The sequence below is a fragment of the Heptranchias perlo genome, chromosome 15 (assembly GCF_035084215.1).
Source record: "Heptranchias perlo isolate sHepPer1 chromosome 15, sHepPer1.hap1, whole genome shotgun sequence".
NCBI classification, from domain to species: Eukaryota; Metazoa; Chordata; class Chondrichthyes; order Hexanchiformes; family Hexanchidae; genus Heptranchias; species Heptranchias perlo.
Window position 1 is genome coordinate 30086779 of NC_090339.1, and position 27070 is coordinate 30113848.

General features: G+C 44.4%; 1 protein-coding gene across 1 annotated transcript; it reads right to left on the reverse strand.

Moving 5' to 3' along the window:
- Positions 1–10209: 10209 nt before the first annotated feature.
- LOC137332951 (glutamine amidotransferase-like class 1 domain-containing protein 3, mitochondrial) lies at positions 10210–20667 on the reverse strand. Its single transcript, XM_067996998.1, has 4 exons — positions 20419–20667; positions 19800–19971; positions 15360–15561; positions 10210–10616 (listed from the first exon to the last, which is right to left on the reverse strand). The coding sequence occupies exons 1-4, from the start codon at positions 20527–20529 to the stop codon at positions 10424–10426; spliced, it is 678 nt and encodes a 225-aa protein (XP_067853099.1). The 5' UTR covers positions 20530–20667; the 3' UTR covers positions 10210–10423.
- Positions 20668–27070: the final 6403 nt, after the last annotated feature.

A 27070-nucleotide genomic window follows, 5' to 3' on the forward strand; every position in this document is an offset into this window, starting at 1 on the left:
CCAGTGGACAGCAAGTAAACAGTATAAGAAAGGAATTGAGAAGGCGGTCTGGCTCTTGTGTTTTAAAAAGCAGGTCTTAGTTCTAGACCGTGCTGTAGCAGCGCGAGCAGCCAAGATTAAACAGTTGACCCTAGAGCTGCAGGAAAAGACAGCAGCCGAAGAGCAAGGGTTAGCAGCGCTCGAGGCAATAAACCAAGAAAGGGCGCAGATGGCAAGGGACCACCAGGCAAAGATAGAGCGCCTGGAATACCAGATCGCTGAGCTAAAAAGTAGCGCTAGAGGTAGACTGGAACACCTGGAATACCAGGTCGGAGAGGCGAGAGGCAGTGAGGTTAGGTTAATGGATAAGATCCACAGCCTCACGCAAGAATTAAAAGAGCAGGAGGAGAAAGTAGGTGAGGTAAAGGCAGCATATAAGCTGGCCTGTGCCCAGGGGTTTGAAGATGCAGGTCATCGCCCCTGCAGACAAGAAATAGAACGTTTGGGCATGGCCTTAGCGAGGGCGAAGGGCATGGTATGCCTCCTTAGCCCGAAGGCAGGCCAGTCGGATTTTACCGGCAACCCAAGCAGGAAAGTCCCACAGGCAGCTCCCAGAACGACACTGGTTAGGGAACCAGAGGCTTCACGGCCACCACCCATAGCCCCGAGTTTTCAGGAGGTCTGGCAACAAGTGGGGGTGGAGGATGAAGCATTAGGAGAGACCCAGCAAGTCCTGGTAGATAGACCAGGACCGGGACCAGTGTACCCCCTCCGACAACGGAGGTACGGCCCGCCCGCCGATGGCGAGGACCTAGGGGCCATCCAGAACCAGTTTGTAGTGCCGCATGGCACCCCACAGCTCAGGGCCATGGTTAGCCATATCCCTAAGCTTACAGTGGAGGGAGACCCCTCTCTACACTTCCGTGAGATAGAGCAGGCAGCGTGCGTTAATGACTGCGATGAAGCAGAACAAGCAAAAATGCTGCTGTTTTCTCTGGGGGGTGACCTCCTCCAAACCTTATCAGATGAGTGCAAAAGGGGTCAGAAAGATTACGAGGAGTTAAGGGATGAGATATTGGAGGCCATGGGACTAAATGATGGGAGTCTGTTCGCCCGGGTGGGAAAAACGGTACAGCTCCCTGGGGAGTCCCCACAGGCTTTCGCAGACAGGCTGTGGCCAGTCTACCGGAGCGCATGCCCGGGAATGCCAGGGCGGGTATTCCTGAACAGAGATCAATTGGCCCACTGGCTCCGCTGTCTCATGACAAACTGCCTGCCCCAAATTCGAACACGAGCTGCGGCTTGGTTTGACCCCCGTAGCCCCCAGACCACCGAGGAAACGGTGATCCGCCAGCTCACGATAGCATTTAAAAATATCAGGGGTATCGAGACGCCCCAACCCAAGGGGAAAGTCCACGAGGTTAAATCAGGGGCCCAGCATAAAAGGGAATGGCACCAGGAAGGGAATCGTCCCGCCCAGGCTAAGTTAAACTGCTTTGGGTGCGGGAAGAACGGCCACTGGCGCAAAGATTGTAAAAACCCCTGGAAGGATACTGAGGGAAAGAATCCCACCGCCCTAGCACAAAAGGCAGCGATGGGGGAGGCAGAGACAGGAATTGCCCCCGCTGCCATGGAGTCATTTTTTGAGGCCATGCGATCTTTTATGGCCAGCCAGGGAAGAATAGCAGCCACTACCGGTGTGGTAGCTCCCTCAGCCCCCCCTGACGATGCCCCGCTATGACTAGAAAAGAAAGCGCAGATCGGCCAGCAGGAGGTGAAATTCCTGGGCCTGACCGTCCACGCAGGGGAACGAGCCATAGACAAGGCTAGGAGGGAAGGGGTCCAAGAGCTACCAGTTCCCAGTACTGTGGAGGCGAAAAAGCAGGCAGCTGGGATCCAACCCGAGGTTAGAAATCCCCAGCTCCCAGCAGCTCCCAGCTCACAGGCAGCACACACAGGCGCAGTCGCATGTGTCAGGGGAGGAGTCACCCAGACCCCTGTCCAAACCACTCCCCCTCTCTTCTGGGACTCAGGTGGGGAGGAGGAGGAGCCCGAGGCAGGTAGCCCCGCCCCCGACCCAGGTTTTGAACCTGGAGAGGAAGACTCTCAGCCACCGGCAGCAGGCAGCGAGGGGTTGCCTGTCCCCAGCTCAGACTTGGGAAGGGAGGAGCCACAGGGGAAAAGCCCCCAGCCAGCAAGGACTGCGACCCACAGCAAGGGTCTGCTCGCCAGGGTAGCCCCACCAACTGCACTTCCTAGGAGGTCCCCTCGGACACCCCAGCCAAGGAAGACATGGTCGCCGGCTCCCCAGTTTAAAGGGGCTACCTCCCGCGTTAAAGTTAAGTCGAAAGACAAAGGTCCTCAGCCAGCAGTCGCGGGCTGTGAGGGACCGGAAGTAAAGCTCAGTACAGCCACGCCGCAGGGAGCAGCCTGCAGCAGTCCTGACAGAATTTGAGCTGGCCGCTCGGAGACGGGCGGCGGATGTATATAACTTTAGCAGTTAAGTTTGTAATTTTAAGTTAAGATGTATAGGTTTATTATAAGGTGTGGAACCGTAATGTAATTTTAAGATGGAACCGTTCCAGTATTGTCTACGTGAGCCGAGGTCGAGGGACCCGCTCACACTTCACCCGAGGCAGGCAGCCTATATGGGGCCCGGCCAGATGTTAAATTTTATCAGTTTGATTTTTCAGACGTTGACAGAGCCAGACGATACACCCATGAGCTTTTGGACGGGATTGGGAGACAAAGAAGGGGTGTTTTTTAACGATGTCTTAACTGGTTTTAACACGGGGTCTTCTGTCATCAACAGCTGAGATGACATCGAGCTGCAGACCCAGATTAATGGTTTAAAAACGCAATTAAAGACAGGGTGGAGAACATTGGTGTCATTCAGGGGGGTGCACACGTTCGTTTCACAGCGGTCCCGCCCTACGTCATAAAGTGGGAGCACGCTATGACGGGTACTGACCTCTCGGGGTGCCAGAGCCGGGGATCACACATAATCCTGTGTCCCCAGCACTTGAACGCCTATTCAAAACCGCAGTGCGGGTTCAGAGCTGCTGACGCGAAGCCTATAAACTGCACCATGGAAGCCATGGCACAAGGCCATGTTCCCCCACAAGTGGCGTATATAGGAGGTGGGACATATTGCGTCACCACAGCAGCGTCTCACTACCAGCACGGTCAGCACAGCTGGTGTGCGGTGAGTGACAGCAGTTTCTGCTTTAAACCTGAGGCAGAAGTTCAAGTGGCACAGACACGAATTGTCTCCATCCCTGAACCATCCACTGTTCACCTCACTGTGAAAGAGAATTTCACCAACCTCCAAAAGTATGTAGCCCACTTTGGCTACCAGATCCCCCTCTCCCAGAACACCTCGTTAAATTATTAAAAGCAGAAGGGGTGTCCCAAAAACACTTTTACACGCTGGAACAGAAGACTGTCCAGATAGGGGCCGATATTCTGAGTATTACGACCCCACCCTGGTGGGACATCTTTGAGAATATAGAGGTCCCCTCCTGGATTCGTCTGGCATCACACGTGCTAGTAATCTGTCAGCTCGGGATCGTCCTCTACCTGGTTTGCGTCCAGTGTAGGAATAGGGGTCTCGAGGTAGTAGTTAGAACACAAAGGGTATGGAAGGACCAGTATGCTCGGGTAGACGAAACACCCGTGTGAGTTCGGGGACGCATCCCTTGCGAGTGATGGCAGCCTGTTTCATTATTTTAATAAAGATGGTCCCTTCCATTTGTTGTTTTCAATAAAGAAAGTTTTCGTTTTGATGTTGTTTTGAATAAAGATTGTTCATTGTTGTGTTGTATAGTATGCGAAATACTGTTTCATCCCAAGTGGTGCAGAGGTATTTGGACCCCTCCGTGCTGGGATTGTTGTAATTCAACCTTGTTTTCTATCTGAATGCCTGCCATACACTGGGGTTCTCTCCAAGTAAGGGAATGTATGTGTCGAGGGATTAGGGATAGGTAAATAAAGGGGAAGGTTGTTTGCGACGGTCAGAAATTTTTTGCTCACCTTGCATGGACACTTCAAGCAAGTTTAAGTATCCACAGGGGGGAGTGAAGGGATTCGCAAAATTTCACATGTTCCCCCCACCCCGAAGATTTATTGGAGTTATTAAAGAAACCCTGGTGTGACTGTTTTTAAAAAATCCAAGGTCTCTCAAAATGGCTGCAGTCAGACACATGGCCGAGGACCGGCAGATTTGAAATTGCATTCTCAACAACTCGGCAGGCTTCGTGTTTCAGACAGGTTTCTTTAAACAATGCAGCTGCATTCTAGCCCTGAGGCAAGCTATCAACATGGCCGGCCAACACATCAAAATTCGAGCAGGAAGTGATCGCAGGACAAAAGGTGAACCATCAAGGTACATTCGGAACAATGGTAAAGCAGTTAGCGAACAGATCGATACAGGAACCGGCCATTATGTAAATGGGCCAGAAATTAGGTCCTTTGTCTTAAAGCAGTTATGGAACTCAGAAATACAGGAATTGGCCATTAATGTAAATGGGCCAGAGATGGGGTCCTTTGTCTTACGTTTCGTGCTTAAATCAAACAATGAAGCAAGCTGATGAGGTATGAAAAAAACCTGTTACCAAGAGGGTATAACTGGGCTGCCCAGTATCTCTTCTCTCTTCGCCTCTTGGCCCCACCCTGTCTGTCTGCTAGCAGCTAAGAAGGAAGGCCATCCAGTAAACCTCGCAACCACATGCCGACGGCAACAGCAGGCACAGGGGCCAGGCCTTTTCATCTGTTTTCACCGGTGAGCATTAATTTTCTGGCTGCCACAAGACAGCTTAGCATAGGTGTAAGGTTGGGGGTTAAAGGGGATATTGCTAAACTTGTGATTTTAGAATTTTCCCTCGATGTGTCCGTTTCTTCCAACCCGATAAGTGTAAGACTGTATTACATCCATAGCGATTTCTTTCTTTTTATCTTCTGTATTATACTGTTTACCTTGTAGTTTTAGTTTTCTTATTAATAAACATTGGTTTTCCTTGTACCAATCCACTGGTCTGTTCGTCTGTCTTTGTTACCACTCGATAAGTCCTCAGCTCAGAATCAGGAAGGGGTAAGCGATTCGCAACCGCACTGCGGGCAGGGCAGCTCAGGAAAACATAACTGGCTGACCTATTATAAGCCCGAGAAACAGTAAAAAAGAAACCCCTTACATTAGCCATGGTTGGTTCACCCTTTTTGTGGAGTCTTTCCTCCTCACAGGGATATATTTTTGTTGTGAGTCATAAAATATCTTTTTAAATGTTTGCCACTGCTTATCCACCATCATACCATGTAATCTGTTTACCCAGTCCACTTTAGCCAATTCCGCCCTCATTCCTTTATATTTGCCCTTATTTAAGTTTAATACAGTAGTTTCAGACCCAAGATCCTCACTCTCAAACTGGATGTGAAATTTTATCATGTTATGATCATTGCTTCCCAACGGATCCTTTACTTTGAGATCATTAATTAATGCTGTTCCGTTACCCATTATCAGATCCAAAATGGCCTGTTCCCTGGTTAGTTCCCCAACGTATTGGTCTAAGAAACAGTCCCTAATACACTTTATGAACTCCTCCTCAGGGCTATTTTTGCCAATTTGATTTGTCCAATCTCTGTGAAAGTTAAAATCGTCCGTGATTATTGCATTACCTTTTTTACAAGCCCCCCTTATTTCCTGATTAATATTTTGCCCTACAGTGTAACTACCGTTAGGGGGCCTATATACTACTCCCACCAGTGATTTCTTTTCCTTGCTATTTCTTATCTCCACCCAAATTGATTCAACATCTTGATCTTCTGAGCCAAGATCATTTCTCACTATTATACCAATTTCATCCTTTATTAACAGAGCTACCCCACCACCTTTACCTTTTTTCCTATCCTTCCGAAATGTTAAATAACCCTGAATATTTAGCTCCCAAACTTGGTCACCTTGCAACCATGTCTCTGTAATGGCCACGAGCTCATACCCATTTGTTTCTATTGTGCCGTCAATCCATCTATATTATTACGAATGCTGCGTGCATTCAGACAAAGAACCTTTAATTTTGTCTTTTTACCATTCTTTCCTACCCCGGCCCAATTTGCTAGTGCACTCTTATGTTTGTACGCTCTGTCCCTTCCTGACACACTCTGTTTATCATTACCCCCATCACTTTCCTGTACTACTTCCTTGTCTTTTCTCTTTATCAATCTAAACTTTGCCCCACCTGAGCCCTCCCCCCCGCTCTATTTAGTTTAAAGCCTTCTCTACTGCACTAGTTATTCGGTTTGCCTGAACACTGGTCCCAGCATGGTTCAGGTGAAGCCCATCCCAACGGAACAGCTCCCTCTTTCCCCAGTACTGGTGCCAGTGCCCATGAATCGAAACCCACTTCTCTCACACCAATCTTTGAGCCACGCATTCATCTCTCTGATCTGATTTACCCTGTGCCAATTTGCTCGTGGTTCAGGTAATAATCCAGAGATTATCACCTTTGTGGTTCTTTTTAATTTAGTCCCTAGATGCTCAAACTCCCTCAGCACAACCTCTTTCTTAGTCCTATCTATGTCGTTGGTACCTACGTGGACCACGACAACTGAATACTCCCCCTCCCACTCCAAGTTTCTCTCCAGCCCTGAGGAGATGTCCTCAACCCTGGCACCGGGTAGGCAACACAGCCTTCGGGATTCTCGCTCTTGGCTGCAGAGAACAGTGTCTATCCCTCTTACTATACTGTCACCTATTATAACCACATTCCTTTTTACTCCCCCGGCAGTTGATGCTAGCTCAATTGTGAATTCAAAATCTGAGATTGTTAGCTTTCTGTGAACCAAGGGTATTAAGGAATATGGGGCTAAGGCGGGTATATGGAGTTAGGTCACAGGTCCGCCATGATCGCATTGAATGGCAAAGCAGGCTCGAGGGGCTAAATGCCACTGCCACTTGCTGCCTCCTGATATGTGCCACATTCTCCTTAAAGGAAACGGGACGTGTGTCTGGGTGATGTGCCTGACATGGTTGAATAGCTGCCAATGTATGTGGCCTGTGAGTTGTGGGTGGGTGGCTTGCAACAGTGCTAATGTGTAAGGGTGAGAGGAAGCATCTGATTGGAAGAGTTGGGTACTGATGAAAAGAGTTTAGAATCATAGAATCATAGAAAATTTATGACACAGGAGACCATTCAGCCCATCGTGTCCGTGCCAGCCGAAAATGAGCCACCCAGCCTAATCCCACTTTCCAGTGGTTGGTCCATAGCTATGCAGGCCACGGCACTTCAGGTGCACATCCCGGTACTTTTTAAATGAGTTTGTTGGTTTGTGGGTGATGGGGGGTGTAGTGCGTGGAGCAGTGGTTGCGGCTAGTGGTGCAGTTGGTAGGAGACGACAATTGATAGTTGACCTCACTCACCTTGACCACTCGTGTCAAACCATTGAACTTCTTCCTGTACTGGATCCATGTTTGTGGTGCTATACGCCTGGCATTGAATTAATCCTCTACTACCTCCCACTGCCTTTTGGGCATCTGTCTGGAGGGCCTCTTGCCGCCCCCCCCCCCCCCCCACTAGCACCACCCGCAAATATAGGATGGCCCTCCTTCTGTGCACCTCTTGCATCAAGGCCTCTAGAGCATTATCAGAGAACCTTGGTGCAAATACTCTCGCAGGCCTAGTACAAACTCAGATCAGCAAATTGGTGAGATCTGGCATGCAGATTGAAGAATGTGGGATTTAGTAGTGTGCAACCTTTATTCAATATTTTAACATAACTCATCAATGTCTAAATATAGGGACGGGACCTGCATCTGTGTTTTACATGTACGATGTCTGATCTCCGGTCGGACCCCGTGCAGACAGCAGACTGTTATTTTTAGCAAATAACAGGTACCGTCTACCTTTAAGAGAGTTTAAGAGATATCCTCCCTTTAAGAGATTGGAGCTGCCCCTTCTGGTAGACAGTGCAAATTGCATTGAATCAACGTGCAAGGCCTGAATTTGAACGCAGCTTGCAGATGAATACTGAGGCAGAACAAAGTCCTCGTTCTACCTACGCAGGGACCACTGGGCATGGGTTAATAGCGGATCACACTACCTATGCCCAATAATAGGCCCTATCGAAATTTATCGCATAATGTCCAGCTCCAATTACAAGAGGTCCTATTGTTATAGCTCTGGGTTACACTATTATATAATTAGGTATTGGGTAGTACAGGCACATTCCTGAATGTAAGGTGCTCAGACTGCTTATGGGAGTGACTAACACTGCTGTACTTGAAAGATTACCTAAGATAGACCCAAAATTTGTAACAGAAATTAAGTGGCCCACTAAGCCAAAACATTTGGACACTCCTGACCTAAATGGTGTCTTTTGGCAATTACCATACCTGGGACTTGGCTTTCAGCAGAAATGCTCCTGGGTGGATTATCACCATCAATCACAAATGAAATTCATTGTGATTGGAAGAGGGAGGAAGGAGAAATCCAATTCTAAGCAAGGTATGCAGGAAGGGCCATGAGCAATTAGAAATGTTGGCCTGGAAATTCGAGCATGCCCCTTTTTGTGGTCACGCAGGGAACAATCCCTGTGCCTGAATAGCGATGTCAGAGGTGCTCAGACCTGAATGTAATGGAGCTGGTGTTGGACAGCAGCCCACTGCTGAAGATGAGGGAAGAGTGGAGAAAAATTGGGCCATTGCTAAAGTTGCAGCTGACCTCAGATAAATGATTCAGGAGGTCGGGTCGTGGATGGGGGTGAAGGGGCAGGGAGCCTGGATCTTGGGGTTGGGAGTCGCAGGATCGGGATCAGCGTGCCTGGAATCACGGAGGTCTGGGGAGGAAGATCGGGAACCAGGATCTTGGAACAGGGAGATAGGCGGGGGTGAGAATGTGGGAGATCTGGGGTCTGGGGGCGATCGGAGGTCAGGATAGGAGGCAGGGGGAGGAAGGATCGGTGTTCAGGAGCGATGGTAAGCAGGAGTGTGGCCAAATGTACTTCTCATTCAGGTAAGTTACGTACATTCTTTGTTGCATATGATCCCTAGGGCTGGTTTCCCTAAGCACCGCCCCCGATGGCACTGGCTGTCTCAGGGCAGACTAATCTTGGCAAGGGGAGCTCAAGCTGCTGTTAGGCCCCTAATATGCATGTGCAAAGGGGCCAACTCCAGTTTGAGGCATGGGTAAAGTATGTCTCTTGTTTGTCCTTACCCAATATAGCAGGCCATTAGGCCCTACAGTTAATCTCATACACTACAGAATTATAGGGTGAATTAGAAAAGCCTAAATTGAAATTTACATAGGCTTCTTTTTAGGAAGTTCATAGACTTGTCAAATTCCACTTTGGGAACATGCCTTAGCATTGAAACCAATCTTTTCCCATTAGCTATGGTGGCAGACATCACTAGTCAGATATTGGTTTTAAAAAAAATCCGTAGAGGTTGAAAGTCTCCAAAGGTGCACCCAGAGCCAACTCCAAAATGGTCCACATGATAAAATTACACTGTGATGCAAGTTAGGACAGACTTTCAAATCTAGATTTAGATTAACCCCATTCAAAGTAGATTTTGTTCAAACTTAAATAGTTCCAGTCTGTTGAGGGAAATAAGTGGCCTGTGCAAACTAGCTTAGCTGAAGGAAATTGACAAAATTGATCCAGGAAAATTGCTCACTTTGGCAATGTGTTAAAACACAGGAGGAAAAAAAAAGTTTTTAAAAAGTGAGATTTAAGAAAGAGAGTCAGGGAGAAACATTTCCTCTTAATGGAGAATAGACTTGTGGAATATTTGACTAGAGAAGGCCGTTGATGTGGATAGTGCAACTGAGTTCAAGAGAATTGAATGCTTTCCGGAGAGGAGGAGTTGAGGGATACAGCTGGCAGATCCAGGAAACGGGACATGTTTTTTGTGGCTAATGAGTTTTGTCCATCCCCAAAACTTCTTATACACAAAAACAATCACCATCCAGGTTCTGGTTACTTTGAGTAACCTATCTACCAGAAAATGTCTCAGAAATTAGTGACTGACTGAAACATAGTCGGAAGTCAAGGGATTTTATCCATTCCTCATTGAATAAATATTAGAAGAATTGAAAGTCCTCCATGCACTATATTTCAACTCCTAGCGCACTAAAAGAAAGAATTATGCAGCCAATATTTTAATAGCTTATTTTGCAGACACCTAGAAATCTGTAGATTGTCTCCAGACAAAGTAAAAATCAAACTCAATATGAAACAGCCTTCTGTATTTCAGAATATTCTTTTAATCCGTTAAATTATAGCTTGTGGTTCTTTTCGCAATAGTGGCATTAGGCTTTAAATATTCCCTCTAAACAAGTTAATAACATGTTAAAGTGGTGTGCCAACAAATACACATTCTAACAAATTGAATAGTTTTATGTTCCTGGAGAATTCCATGAGGATACACTTTCAACTACATCAATTTAATGAAGGTTTATGCAAGCTTCAGGACTTCTTTCACCATTTCCCCAACACCGTCAAAAATCTCATGGAAGGCGGCATTGCACATGAAGGCACTGGTTGTCACCAATTTATTCTGCTTATCCACGTGTATTTCATTGACATGCTTGTTGACATGTTTGCAGCCTAGATCTATCATTGCCTGAGCTGTTTTTGCATAGGGCCACCTAGAGAAAAAAGTACAAAATATCATTATGGCAAATTGAGCTACAGAAAGAAGAGAAGAATCATAATGTCAGGAAAAATATTATGTAACATTATAAAAAGATGCAATAGGGTAAATTCACCAAACCCGAACATTCCAGCGGGAAGTCATGCTTAAAGGGAGCATGGATCAGAGATAAGGCTATAACACTCTAGCACCAATTGTCTGACCCACTCTACCTTTAAGTGCAGCTCCAAGGGTGTGGGATTGATAAATCACCTACATGGGTTAGAATAGCATTGTTCATTTCAACCCTTGGAATATCATAGCTACCATATTTTGCTTTCCCCATGCCACTATTATAGTTAAATATTAGTTTATTCATCCTGTATTTTTCTTTAAATTTACTCTTGTATTAGAACAGTCATCACCAAATGCACATAAATAGTGCAACTACCCTTGAACCTGGCACATCCTTGTCCACTTTTGAATATAACAACTTGATCATCTCCATTTATATTTCTTATAGATCAGAATTCCAGAATAGAGCTTCCTGATTTTCTGGTGAGTTCACAATACTGTATGGAAATGAGGGGGCATGTGGACTTCGAGTAAAATATGATTACTGCCATTATAGTGTTGTACTTTGCAGAATAAAGCAGGCTAACTTCAAAAAATGTATTCTAAGGCACAATGCCAGTGTGAAAGTGAATGGGATAAGCTGTTAAGATCTGTATGCTTTGTTTCATCTAATCTGGCAGTATTGTTTTGATAAATACGACAAAAACAGTGATGAACACATTAAAGAGTGGCTGTCAAGGACCTTTTTTGCATTCTATTTTGAGGAGCCATTCAAAACCATGTGTTTTATAATAGCTTTTCTTTAAAGATGAAACTATAAATAGAATATGATGGATCATAACGTCAGTGATCGTAAAGACTAAGCAAGAGCAGATAGGAGAAGATTTCAGCAAGGAATTCACCAAAGAGGCCTGGGGAATGCTGTAAACAATGACAATCTTGGAAAGGTGTATCAAAATGAGTAAATGCACAAAAAATGTTGGAGAAGTATGGTAATAGGTCAAGATGGGACCTAGAGATATACCACATTGGTTTGTTATGGGAGCCATTTACCTGGGAAGGACAAATGTGAATGCACTTCTGCTAGCATTAGAAATGTGACAAGAAACGCATTCTATCTACAGACCATGTACAATTTGCCCCATCATGAGCCCTACCCAAGCCATTCCATCTCCCAAGAAAAGCAACCAACTATCAGTAAACTTAAGAGAAAGTAAAGCTCAGGACTTCTCCCTAACCCACAAAAAGTAATCTAGCAAATGTCCAACCGTTCAAAAAACTTTCAAACCCATACGTTGCATTCAGTCTGGAAGAAAATTCTTAGCTGTAGTCATATCAATTTTATACTTGTAGCTTGTCCCGCAATCACAGTCCAAATTAAATAATCTACTTACTACCTCTTTATCCATTTTAAAACCCATATCTTGACACCTCATCTTTTCTCCAAATGTTTCATAATTCACTTCTTCATAACTGAGCCCAAAGTCCAAGTCCAAGTCAATAACCAGGGGACATAGATTTAAAGTAATTGGTAGAAGGATTAGAGGGGAGCCAAGGCGAAATTTTTTCACCCAGAGGGTGGTAGGGGTCTGGAACTCACTGACTGAAAGGGTGGTAAAGGCAGAAACCCTCAATTCATTTAAAAAGTACTTGGATGTGCACTTAAAGTGCCGTAACTTACAGACCAAGTGCTGGAAAGTGGGATTAGGCATGATAGCTCTTTTTCGGCCGGCACAGACACAATGGGCTGAATGGCCTCCTTCTGTGCCGTAAATTTCTATGATTCTATATCATTAAATTCCCCCTGTAAGCAATATCCATTACTTCAAAAGGCATAATACCATATTTGGGGCTTTTTAATATGGGATTGAAATGATGCGTTTTTCTTCCCAAACAGCAGCTGAACATATTACATGTTTACAGATAGGCCTTTCAATGCAGCAGACTTGATTGTTCTGGGATGTATTCTGTAGTGGGTAATGTAATTCAGTATATGTAAAGGTCAGAGATTAACAGAAAAATTCGGTGATCCTACAATCTGAGCTGTGCTTAAAAAGCATGGGTCAGAGATAGGGTTACAAATTCTCCCATTTGTGCTCCCTTTCAGCATGACTCATTGCTGGGGCTATACAATGACTGAATTTTTCCTTAAAAGTACCTGAAGTAGGGTCAAACCACACTTGGCAACAATAACTATCTTATACCTTTGTCTCTCTAGGTGCCACATACTCTTCTCCAACCAAGGCAACATACAGGCCACCTATTCTTAGGCCTTTGCTAATGCCACTTTAACTAGCTATTGGGTGGAAAGTGCAAACGAGTCCCAGAATGACTTGGCTTCGAAGTCTCCTCTCCCCCTGTAGGGAAGTGCCTCACCTCTACTTGCAATCTCTCTCCCTTCATTCCCCTCCCCAAGAGCAGTGAGAGACTAAAAGCTCATCATGTGAGGAATCAGACAAACATTCTACAATCCTTTAACACATCAGCATGCTGGTCCACTGCGTCAAAATTATTATGGGCTTTGATACACAATTTAGCTTACAAAACAAACAGGCACAAATTAAAACACTAAGTGCCCTGTTACCACTTCCTTAATAATGGATTCCTGCATTTTCCCGACAACTGATGTCAGGTTAACCGGCCTATAGTTTCCTGTTTTCGATCTCCCTCCCTCCTTTCTTGAATAGCAGGGTTACATTTGCTACCTTCCAATCCACTGGGACAGTTCTAGAATCTAGGGAATTTTGGAAGATCATAACCAATGTATTCTATACAATAGTATTCTTGTCCTCTAGCTATAAAGGCCAGCATTCCATTGTCTTTTTGATTCCCCCTCCCCCTGTACCTGTCCATGACATTTTAATGATCTATGTACATAGACCCCTAAGTCTCTTTGGACCTCCACTGTTTTGAGCTTTTCACCATTTAGAAAGTACTCTGATCTATTCCTTTTAGGTCCAAAGTGGATGGCCTCACACTTGCCTACAGTGAAATCCATTTGCCACAATTTTGCTCACTTAATTAATATCTGTAATTTTAGGTTTCCATCTACACTGCTTACAATGCTGCCTATCTTTGTCATCGGCAAACTTGGATATGTGGCTCTCTATCCAGTCATCTAAGCCAATAATAAAATACAGTGAATAGTTAAGGCCCCAACACAGATTCCTATGGGACACCACTAGTCACATTCTGCCAATTTGAGTACCTGCTCACTCTCCCTACTCTCTGTCTCCCACCACTCAGCCAATTTCCTAACCAAGTCAATAATTTGCCCTCAATTCCATGAGCTTCAACTTTAGCTAACAGTCTCTTGTGAGGGACTTTATTGAATGCCTTCTGGAAGTCCATATAAACAACATCCATAGACATTCCTCTGTCCACTACTTTAGTCACCGCTTCAAAAAAAAATTCAATCAGATTCATCAGGCATGACCTACCCTTTACAAATCCATGCTGGCTCTCTGATCAGCTCAAAATTTTCATGGTGTTCAGTCACTCTATCCTTATAGACTCTAGTAATTTCCCGACAACAGATGTTAGGCTAACTGGACTATAATTCCTTGGCTTCCCTCACCTTTCTTAATAGTGGAGTGACATGTGCAATTTTCCAATCTAAAAGGAACGTTTCCTGAATTGAGAGAACTTTGGAAGATTATAGTTAGGACATCTGCAATGTCCTCACCTGCCTCCTTTAAAACCCTGGAATCAAAGCATCTGGTCCCAGGGATTTTTCACTCTTTAGTGCCATTATTTTCCTCATTATTGTTAATTGGCTTAAGTTAATTGTGGTGAGTCCCCATCCCTGAATCAAAATTAGTTTCCTTGTTGTGTCCAGCATGCTATCCTCTATTGTAAATACTGACGCAAAGTAATTATTTAACATGTCCGCCATTTCCTTGTTTTTATTTACAATATCACCATTATCAATTTTTAAGGGGCCCATATTGCTCGACCACCCTCTTTTTCCTAATATAATTGTAAAAATGTGTTGATTTTGATATCCCTTGCAAGTTTCTTTTCATACTCCTTTTTGTAGCTCTTGTCACCATTTGCTGTTCTTTGTATCTCGCCCAGTCACCAGGATTTGTGCTATTTTTTGAATTATTGTACGCCCATTAAAATCACTGCCTTTGCTACATATTTGTCTAATCTCTCCATTTATACATTCTGCCACTTCACAGCTGCTACCAGGTGGCCTATACACAACTCCCACTACAGTCTTAAATCCTTTTCTATTGCTGAATTCTACCCATAAAGTTGCTACTGCCTGCTTACTTCTCGTTATATCCTCTCTTATCATTGAAGTGATTTCATCCTTAAATCACTAAGGCTACTCCTTCCCCTCTACCAGTTTCCCTATCCTTCCTGTAGACCTTATAACCCAGTATATTCAATTCCCAGTCCTGACTGTCTTGCAGCCATGTCTCAGTAATAGCTGCATGTGGTACTCTCTAAGTTGAATTTGTGCCTGCAATATATCTGGAGATCAATCATATCTTATCTACTACATGTTATGACGCTGAATACGAGAGTAGGCAAACTTCAGTTGATTTAAGCATTCGATGTCTGTCTAATATTTAAACACATTACAAATCTGTTATTGACCATATCACTTTACATTGGTGTAATAAAGATGCAGATATGGATTCTTGGCAAATTTAATTAAAATTAGTATACATACTTATCACATTCTGTGTCATAACCCACAGTCAATTCACATCTGGGAATGAGTTTAGCTGCCAGCACTGGAGAGATGCAGCACAGACCAATGGGTTTCTTTGTAGCGTGGAATTTCTTTATAGCCGATTCCACTGATGCCTCCACACTGCATTCCTTCCCTTTCACTGCCCAGCTGCTCAGATTCTTAGCAACCCCAAAACCACCTGAATAGAGAAAATAGATGGAGATTTGATTGAGGTTTTGTTGCTATTAAAACGATTGCAGTAGGATCCAAAAGGAAAACTGTCTGCTTAATCGGGGGTGTTACTGCCATTTCTTTTTCCTTTAAGACATTGGAGAGCCTGTAAGAAAATGAGACATTCTGGACACATTTGTAATAAGGATAAGTATATGGGATACACTATAAGCATTCAGGGAAAACTAAAAGGGTTAATCATAGAATCAGATGCTGCCAATAAAGGCTTGTGTCAAAATTAGATAGATTAATGTGCAATGGTCCTTGCTTAAATAAGACGAACAAGCTTGGAGGAACCTGGAGAAGCCCAGATATCAGAAAAATACCATTCTTATTACTTAAACATGGATCAGTTGAAAGAAATATAATACTTATAAGTGGAAACCTGTTCTTGTCAAACTAATTAAAATCAAGCAATTTAGCTTCTGATATGCACCTGTCCAGTTGAATGACACCATGGAAAGATTCCATATGGCAGAATTGATTATCTTGGTTGGTCACTGATGGTTACGTCCCTTAAGTGGGATTTTCTTCCTCTCTGGCCACCAACTCTGGCTTTTCGTGCCGTCCCTTTTTCATCTCATCTGCCGTTACTTCAGTGGAAAAGCCACAGAAACATCGGGGAACCCAGTTTTTCCAGAATATCTGCAGCTCTTCCGCTGAAGTTCATGCAAATTCATCCCCTATGTCATGGAATGGGGCTTAAACCTATGACCTTCTGACTCAGATAACAGTGCAACCATTCAGCCAAGATGATGACCAAAGAAAGAAGCCCAACATGAACAGTGACATGCTGCAGCCTCTCAGGTGAAGCCGAGCATCTCAGGGGAAGGCAGAACTGCCCAAGGTTAAAACAGTCAACCTACTAAAAGAGTGTTGTAAATTTTAATACTCATCATCTTGGGATATAGAAACTTAAGTGATACGTTGAATACAAACTATAAACTTAATCTTTCTAAACCACTGTAATTTTGGACATTGACTAACTGATATTGTTATTTAGCAAAACCCAGCTATATCTGAGATACATTTAAACTGTTGTGGTGCTTATGATGATTTTGACACCATCGGTTAGTAGTACATATCCAAGGACTTTATGTAATCCTCAATACTTACCTTTATGATGGTATGAATTGCGTTATCATAAATGTTGGTTAATGCATTTCTAGGTCCAACTTCATCTTTGATTGCTTTGGCAAATAGGTGTTAACAACACCTCAGTGTGGTGGTGCAGCCCTGTTGTCATTGGTTTGCATAATTATCAATATAATTTGATAGATGAGACAGCCTTAAGGCAAGCTAATTTAGGCATCTACTAAACCTTGGATATGAATGGCAGATTCCAACCCAATGTGTACATGTTGGAAGTGGGAAAAGATTTGTCAAATACTGACTACTATTATCTATTACAATTTCAGGTGCAATATTTCTTACATGTTTTATGGGATTTAGCACTCACTGTCTTGCAAGGCATATCCTCATTTGCTTTGCTGCTCTCCCAGTAATGGTAGCCCTGAAGTCAGCAGCACAGCAGCAAAATGAGATGTTGCTAATGTCACCAAGAGAGGTGGTCATGGTCCACACCACTGACAGCAGCACCATCTGTCCTGGCAACCTAAACACTTGCCAAAGTCGGTAGCCATGTGTACTTTTGGCCATGGCAGATGATTTATAAATAAATTAAGAGCAAGAGGATAACTAAGGAAAGAGTAGGGCCTATTAGAGACCAAAAAGGTAAACTATGTGAGGAGGCGGAAGATGTGGGTATGGTTCTTAACGAATACTTTGCATCTGTCTTCACAAAGGAGAGGGATTGAAGTTAAGGAGGAGGAGTGTGAAATATTGGATGGGATAAACATAGTGAGAGAGGAAGTATTAAGAGGATTAGCATCCTTGAAAGTAGATAAATCACCAGGGCCAGATGAAATGTATCCCAGGCTGTTAAAAGAAGCAAGGGAGGAAATAACGGAGGCTTTAACAATCATTTTCCAAACTTCACTGGATACAGGCATAGTGCCAGGATTGGAGGACTGCTAATGTTGTACCGTTGTTTAAAAAAGGGAGCGAAGGATAGACCGAGTAATTACAGGCCAGACAGCCTAACCTCGTTGGTGGGCAAATTATTGGAATCAATTCTGAGGGGCAGGATCAATGGTCACTTAGAAAGGCACGGACTAATCAAGGACAATCAGCGCGGACTTAAGGGGAGGTCATATCTGACTAACTTGATTGAATTTTTCGATGAGGTGACAAGGAGGATCGATGAGGGTAGTGTGATTGATGTAGTCTACATGGATTTTGACAAGGTCCCACATGGCAGATTGGTCAAAAAAAGTAAAGGCCCATGGGATCCAAGGGAATGTGGCAAATTGGATCCAAAATTGGCTCAGTGGCAGGAAGCAAAGGGTAATGGTTGACAGGTGTTTTTGCGATTGGAAGGCTGTTTCCAGTGGGATGCCACAGGGCTAGGTACTAGGTCTTTTGCTTTTTGTGGTATACATTAATGATTTGGACATAAACGTAGGGGGCATGATTAAGAAAGTTGCTGATGACACAAAGATTGGCCCTGTGGTTGATAGTGAGGAGGAAAGCTGCAGACTGCAGGAAGATATCAATGGACTGGTCAGATGGGCAGAAAAGTGGCAAATGGAGTTCAATCCGGAGAAGTATGAGGGAATGCATTTGGGGAGAGCAAACAAGGCAAGGGAATACACAATAAACGGAAGGATACTGAGAGGTGGAGAGGAAGTGAGGGACCTTGGAGTGCATGTCCACAGGTCCCTGAAGATAGCAGGACAGGTAGATAAGGTGGTTAAGAAGGCATATGGAATGTTTTCCTTTATTAGCCGAGGCATAGAATATAAATGCAGGGATGTTATTCTGGAAATGTATAAAACACTGGTTAAGCCACAGCTTGAGTAATGCGCACAGTTCTGGTCACCACATTACAGGAAGGATGTAATTACATTCGAGAGGATGCAGAGGAGATTTACACGGATGTTGCCAGGACTGGAGAATTTTAGCTATGATGACAGATTGGATAGGCTGGGGTTGTTTTCCTTGGAACAGAGGAGGCTGAAGGGTGATTTGATTGAGGTGTACAAAATTATGAGGGTCCTAGATAGAAAGGACCTATTTCCCTTAGCAGAGGGGTCAATAACCAAGGGGGCACAGATTTAAAGTGATTGGTAGAAGGATTAGAGTGGAAATGAGGAAAGTTTTTTTCACCCAGAGGGTGGTGGGGGTCTGGAACTCACTGCCTGTGAGGGTGGTAGAGGCAGAAACCCTCAACTCATTTAAAAAATCCCTGGATGTGCACCTTAAGAGCCGTGACCTGCAGGGCTACAGACCATATGCAGGAAAGTGGGATTAGGCTGGGTGGCTCATTTCTCAGCCGGCACAGACACGATGGGCCAAATGGTCTCCTTCTGAGCCGTAAATTTTCTATGATTCTATGAACAGATTACACACTCAGGCCCCACCACAGGAAAGGTAACAGCCACCATTTATGACTTTAAAACAAGTCTGCATGTGCAACTATCAAAATGTGACTCTAGTCTGTGGAACTCACCGCTCCAAAATAAATGGGACCATTCCCACAGCAACAGGAACTGTAGCTGGTTTGGCTGGAACTCAGATTTGGAAATTTGTACAAGCTTCACAAATTTCCCAGGCAATGCTTACAAACTGGCTGTTTATACAACTTTGCAAGGCTTCCAGGAACATCTGCATTCCAAAATTATTCTCTGAAATGGCTATACAAGTATAGCATTACTGAGTCTGTGCACTGACTCTTTTGAAGTGCCAAGGCTAGCAAAAAGAAAAAAAAATCATTGATATCTCTGGGAAACATGTTGGTCTCATAAAATAAACAAGGAGCAGGTGATACAGGAAACATGTAACATTCCTAATTGTTTGAAAAAAAAGAGATTTCAGCAGCCATACTGAATACGTTGAGATGAGTCGTATTTGACAGGGCCAATGTCTGGAAACGCGACACTACATCGATGGTCTCTGGTTTCAAAGTACACTCGAATTAAGGGGCATTCGAAATTTGCAAAATTATTGCAAAACCGAGTTACACAGAACGTTAATATGTTCGAAAAAGCTAAGTTTTGGTGCAAATATATTGTAACCTTTCAGGACTTGTGCAGGCTAGTTTAAAAAAGTGATCGAGCGTGAAAGACTACAGGTTACAACACTTACCTGGGATGATCAGAGCGTCCGTGTCATTGATGCGGAGCTCCGCAAGGTCCTTGACATTGCCCCGGGCGATCCGGCCGCTCTCCACCAGCACATTGCGCACCTCCTCGGTCGGCTGACCGGTCAAATGGTTTACAACATGCATCTGGTTCACGTTGGGGGCGTAGAGCTGTACCTGGAACAAAGTGAAACAAAGAAGTATTTAGAAGCAGCGATAATAAAAGCAGAAAATGCTGGAGAAGCTCAGCAAGTCAGGCAGCATCTGTGGAGAAAGAAACAGGGGTTAACTTTTCAGATCGAAGGCCTTTCGTCAGAAGCAGCGAATTTTGCAATCCGAGACTGCGTAACAAGGAAGCACCTACAGGAGGAAAGAATATTAACAGGAATGGGGAAGTGCAGACTGCAAATGATCAATTATAGATTGAAAGAGGAATGAAACAAGATCAACCAGGAAGTAAAAGAAATAAATCAACAAGAATTCATTAGGGTAGAAAGATGGAAACTGTACAGAATGTAAATGAAGAAAAGTAAGAAGGATATGTTAAACACGAAATTTGGGTGAAAAGGATTTCAGATGAGAGGCGATTGGAGTTTTAGCGGTGTGGTGGAAAGGCGGACGTACCTCGGCCCCAGCTCGGCTGAGATGAACCATCACCGCCGAGGATTCGTGCACCTCGCTGCCATCGTAGACTCCGCAGCCGGACAGGATCACAGCCACACGCTTCTTCCCCATGGTCGCACTCGAGCAGAGCAGAGCAGGCACAGCAACTGTAAGAGGTCTCAGTTTGAACGTAACCTGAGCTTGCACACGCTTCCTCCTTTATCACTGCGCTTTATATAGTGAGGAGGAGGGCGACACCCATCGTAGGTAGGATCACAGCAACAGTGCCTCCGGCAAGTGATGTCACTCACTCGAACATTATCTATTAATTTACTGTAAACTTCATGATCAAGTCAATCCAGGAACTTCCCAGGTCACCTTCAGAACTTTAGATAAACAAAATAATTTTGTTATTATTTGACCTGACCGCTGAAGGATATTTATATAATTACATTTATATAATTATGACTCGAGTCTTAAAACATGACAATGACTAGGGCAAAATTTTATCAATAATAAGTTTCGCCAGGTTGCAGTGTAAGAGGAAGTGTACGTGAAGTTCCCCGATTCCCGTTTGCCTTATTCACTTATTTGTTAAGGAAAAGTGCCTCGTCATGTTGACTTCAAAGACTACGATGTTGTGTTGGTAGGCAACACTATCCCAATGTATAAACATAAGCTGCAGGTAGCAGTTTATCTCCTGAGATAACCGGCTCATTAATGCTTCACTCTGCAGGTTTATTGGTACAGATTAATGTAAAACAAAGTGCACTTGGACAACAAAATTCAATTGTAAATTGTATATATTTGTTATTTTTCCATTTTCCACCGACTATCTCAATCTCTCTTCTCTTACAACACCAGGTTATAGTCCAACAGTTCTATTTAAAAATCACAAGCTTTCAGAGCTTACCTCCTTGGTCAGGTGAGTGAGTGAAGGGTTCTAAAATCTCATAGCATATATTAGCCTGGGAGACGATCACGACAATCAAAGGTGTCGTTGGTGTTCAGACAGGTTAGCCATGGAAAACATTACATCCCAGTATACTGAATACACAATGGGTCAGATTACAAAGCCAGAGAGAGAAAGAGACCCGAAAGGCAGAGAGAGAGAGAGAGAATGTCCAGTTGTATTAAAAACAGATAACTTTTTTTTCCGCTGGTGGGGTTACGTGTAGCGTGACATGAATCCAAGATCCCGGTTGAGGCCGTCCTCATGGGTGCAGAACTTGGCTATCAATTTCTGCTCAACGATTTTGCGTTGTCGTGTGTCTCGAAGGCCGCCTTGGAGAACGTTTACCCGAAGATCGGTGGCTGAATGTCCTTGACTGGTAAAGTGTTCCCCGACTGGGAGGGAACCCTCCTGTCTGGCGATTGTTGCGCGGTGTCCGTTCATCCGTTGTCGCAGTGTCTGCATGGTCTCGCCAATGTACCATGCTGAGGGGCATCCTTTCCTGCAACATATGAGGTAGACAACGTTGGCCGAGTCACAGGAGTATGAACCATGTACCTGGTGGGTGGTGTCCTCTCGTGTGATAGTGGTATCTGTGTCGATGATCTGGCATGTCTTGCAGAGGTTGCCGTGGCAGGGTTGTGTGGTGTCGTGGACACTGTTCTCCTGAAAGCTGGGTAATTTGCTGCGAACGATGGTCTGTTTGAGGTTGGGTGGCTGTTTGAAGGTGAGTAGTGGAGGCGTGGGGATGGCCTTAGCGAGGTGCTCGTCATCATCGATGACATGTTGAAGGCTGCGGAGAACATGGCGTAGTTTCTCCGCTCCGGGGAAGTACTGGACGACGAAGGGTACTCTGTTGGTTGCGTCCCGTGTTTGTCTTCTAAGGAGGTCTATGCGATTCTTCGCTGTGGCCCGTCGGAACTGTCGATCGACGAGTCGAGCGTCATATCCCGTTCTTACGAGGGCGTCTTTCAGCATCTGTAGGTGTCCATCGCGTTCCTCCTCGTCTGAGCAGATCCTGTGTATTCGCAGGGCCTGCCCATAAGGGATGGCCTCTTTGACGTGGTTAGGGTGGAAGCTGGAAAAGTGAACACCAACGACACCTTTGATTGCTGTGATCGTCTCCCAGGCTAATATATGCTATGAGATTTTAGAACCCTTCACTCACTCACCTGACAAAGGAGGTAAGCTCCGAAAGCTTGTGATTTTTAAATAAAACTGTTGGACTATAACCTGGTGTTGTAAGATTCCTTACATTTGTCCAGCCCAGTCCATCACCGGCATCTCCACATCATCCCTTCTTCTCTGTAAGTGTTGACATTTGCTCTGCACCTCTCATCCTTTGGTATCTCACCCAAGTGGCCATTCTACACATGTGAACCTAAACATGACTATCTAGCCACTCCCAAACCTAATCCAAATCCACATGCACACTTCCAGCCGGGGTCACCGGTTCGCCCTGAGGAGCAGGGACCTGGCCAATTCTCCCTCCCCTAACTTAGGGGTGCTGAGGCCAATTGCATCAGCCATAATGCCAATCCAATTGGGATCAGGTAACTCAGCACAGATAGAAATTGAGCCTGATACTTTCTACCTACATGGTTTAGTTATAGAGTGCTTTTACCAAATGATCCATTTGGCAGCTGTAAGTATAGGTTTATTAAGTAACTAATGAAGTAGTGGTAATTATATTTATTTTTTGTGTTTACGTACATTCCCTATATTAGTTGGAAAGCTAAGAAACAGTTTCTAACAGTGCATTTAAAGACATCTTCCATGGACCGAGAATGTCTCAAGGTACTTTATATCCAATGATGATGGAAAAATGAGTTTAAAGTGATCAAATGAGTTAGTATTTGTGAGGTTGAGAACTGGTAAGAACAGTGCAAGTGGGCTGCACTGATGGCTCAGCAGATAAATGCACTGTGTGTTGTGTTATTAAGTCATGCAGGCCAGGATGGTCCTGATATTTGAACCCTTGAGTGTATCAAATTAGTTGATCTTACTCAAAGCAGATATGAAAGGATTACAGTTGGCTTCAGTGCCCCAGTTTAGGAAGAGGAAAGGTCAGTCAGGTTGCCTGGTCCTAATTGCACCCAATTACCCCTTCTGGAAAGTGTATGTGTGTTGATGTTGGGTATGGAGAGGATTGGGCCCAACTATGGTGCAACATGGTGCCCCTATGCACACATAAGAAGTAACCACTTGGAGGAGGTACTAGAGAGATGCTAATATCCAAAGCAGCATAACTCAGTACTCTTGTTTGAAGAAGGAGGAAGGAGGAAGGAGGAAGTCTCCGAAAGCTTGTGAATTTAAAATAAAATTGCTGGACTATAACTTGGTGTTGTAAAATTGTTTACAATTGTTTGAAGAAAACTGAGGTACACTGAAAATGAATAAGGATTTTTTATAATCTTTCAAGTAATTATGTAAAGGTTCAAGGAAAATACAGGATTTTTAAACTTTTTTTCCCTTTTCTTCTTTTGTCCTCAGATGAAGTTGTTAGCTCCTGCTGGGTTATAGCTCCATGGGCAACAGGCCCAAGTGGTATACTTAACATGTGAACAGTCAATATCAGATTTAACCGTGGAAGTCATCACAGCATGGCCTATCCTGTTCTCACCCAATGTTTTCACACATACATACTTTCCAGCAGGAACCACTGGAAAGGAATCATGAGTGGGAACCTTGGCTGATTTCTTTTACCCTCACTGTCCTAGGAGTACTAAGGCCAATTGTAACGCTGCTGCTATCACACTGGCTGAGATCAGCTAACTTAGCACAAATTAGGAAAAGGGAATGCATTTAACTGCTCTCACTTAGTGGATTGGAGCATTTCTATTGTGATTTGGCAGACAGTTTTCATTATTACATCAGATAATATTCTACAGAATTGGGAAAAGTATAAACAGCACAATTTTCCCTATACAATCAGATCTGATTAGCAAGACCACTATTATTCATTTATGATAGGAAACACATCTCAGTGGTGCATTGAAGGTGTAACATTTCCTAAATTAGTGCTTAGAAAAAAGCTGATGAAGTCTCCCACATGAATATATGAAACATAAATATGGGCACAGAGAAATGGTGGGCAAATATGAATTTATATATATACTGTATATTATATAAACACACACGAAAGTCTCACCTCTAGAGCATGTCTGACACACTTCAGACATCAAACTTCAAAATGTCAAAACTATTAAAAAATGAAAGGCTGTGCATATCATTAAAGCCACGGGGAGCGTACAGCATAGATTCACCAAGGTGATGCCAGGGATGAGAAACTAATTGTGAGGAATGAGTTGAGATACTAGGACTATTTCCACTGGAGCAGACAATGCTAAGAAGAGATTTAATGGATGTTTTTAAAATTATGAAGGTTTTCGTACAATGAATAGGGAAAGATCTGGGTGGTCAATTGTGGTCATCAATTTAAAATTGTTCCTAAAAACGTAAGGAGACCGGTTAGGAGAAATGTATGTTGGAACATAGAATGCTTTGCCACAGGTTTAGGCAGAGACCATTGCTTTTTTAAGGGAAAATTGGATAAATATTTGAAAAGAGGAAGATAGACAGCTATGGGATTACTTTTGGATTGCTCCACTAAAGAGCTGGCACAGATATAATGGGCTGAATTGCTTCCGTCTTTCCTGTAAACTTCTTTGGATTTATGGTAACACCTAATCACTCTAGATTTTTATTTCCTGTTTGTCAACCCAAATTTCTACCACAGTTCCTCTTATACCATACGCCTACATTTTTCTAACAAGCCTCTTGTGATATAACTTATCGAATGCCGTTTGAAAATCAATATTTACCACATCTACTGCATTCCCTTTATATCTCTTATCAGTCACTTATTTGAACTGTATTAAATCTGTCAAACATGACTTAGCTTTAACAAATCCATGCTGGCTGTCTTTGATTAATCTAGCTAGACATTGGGCTTTCACCTTTGAGAAATGGGTTCAAATCCAGCCCAGACTAATGAGATGACAGACTTCTCTGTCTTCTGGCTGTAGGACTCCTACAATAAATTGGGTAGTTTCAATCCAAAACTGTCCCTAATTTACACCAACTCTCTCTCTCTCACTCCAAGAGATCATAGGATAGCTGCTGTGAGAAATAGAAAAATGTCACACAGATATATATGGGAGTGCTGTTCTGAGGTTTATGTTGAGCTGAGGCATGTTCTTGGGCAGAATATAGGGAGCTTTACTTTGTATATGGCTGTGCTACACCTGATCTGAAGTGCTTGATACTGATACTATGGGCTCGATATTAGCACCCGCTATCGGGTGCGTTCCTGGCGGGGGGGGGGGTTCCAAAAATCAGGGAATCCCGGAGCGGGTCGGGAATCCGGCTCCAACCCGCCCACTTCCGGGTTCCCCACAGACGCGCCGACGTGCGCGTGCAGCCCCCGCATGTGGGACTCCCGCAGGCAATTAAAGCCGGCGGGGTGCCACTTAACAATATCTATTCTGGTATATCAGGTCGTTAACAGACCTGATTAAGGGAATATTTCAGGAGGGGTGGGATTTTACAAACAACTGGGACTGTTTCCCGGACTGGGGGAAACACTCCCAGTTGAAATGGACGTGTTGCAGCCATCAGCCTGTGGCAGCTGCAAAGGTCCATTTGACAGGTTGGGGGGGGAGACCCTCACTCATTGCAGGAGGCCACTCTGTCACTTTGGACAAAGTTTAGCCTCCACCACCCTCCTCCTAACAATAAAATTCACGAACTTGCACACTCACCCCGGGGTCCAGACACATGTACCTACCTTGCGGACCCCCTCAAACATACATCTTCCGGATGGGGGCTGCCATAGCTGCAGTCATGACCTCCTCGGAGGGCGAACAGCATCACCAGCCTCGCCGGCCAAGCCGTCCACCTCTGACACGTGGAGCTCCACAACACACTGCTGTGACACATCCACCTGCACAGCAGGAGGGAGGGCAACGGCAGAGCGAGATGCGTCGCAGAGGGCACTACCCTCGCCACAGGGTCCACAGACCAAGGCTCAGCTTCCTGGACCTCTCTGAGCAGCAGTGCACACGGAGGCTCAGAGTCACTCGACATGTAGTCGTGGACATCTGCAGCCTCCTTCATGCCGAGCTGCTCCCGGCTGGCCAGAGCACCATCTTCTTACCTGTCGCTGTCAAAGTCACCACTGCCCTCAACAACTTCTCCTCCGCATCCTTTCAGTGTGCCACCGGGGACATCACCGACGTCTCTCAGTCGTCTACACAAAAGAGCCCTGCAAATACACCTACACCCACTCTGCAGTGACACAATGGGTGGCATCAGGTGTGGGTCTTCATAGTGATCCTCAGGAAAGGGCATTATTGCACAAACCAGACAAGATTCGCAAAGACGTGGCAGTAGTGGTGCCAATATAATATGTAATGTGAGTTGGTCAGAAATTCAATATAAGTAAAAACCATGACAAACCCTCAAACACCCTTGTGCATCCCCTTCATGCTCACGACACGTTTGCCTTACGCTGCCTACTGCACATATGTGATGCATGCCCTGTGGCTGCAGCACAGGTAGTGGCAGGTTGAGTGAGGCTGACCATGAAAGAGATGCATGAGAGGGTGAGTATGAGATAGAGCCATGAGATTGTATGAGGATTGGGTTGAGTGGTAGTGGCGGGATGAGTACTGGCGAGGTGAGTAAGTGCAGGTAAGATGAGGATGAGGTTTGAGTGGG

Bases quoted from the DNA above. Each gene is read 5' to 3' on its own strand.
- LOC137332951 (XM_067996998.1), bottom strand. From the start codon at position 20,529: ATGGGGAAGAAGCGTGTGGCTGTGATCCTGTCCGGCTGCGGAGTCTAC. The intron at 15,562-19,799 runs GTAAGTGTTGTA...TTCTCTATTCAG, and splicing joins GGACGCTCTGATCATCCCAG to GTGGTTTTGGGGTTGCTAAG. The intron at 10,617-15,359 runs GTATGTATACTA...TTTTTTCTCTAG, and splicing joins TATGACACAGAATGTGATAA to GTGGCCCTATGCAAAAACAG.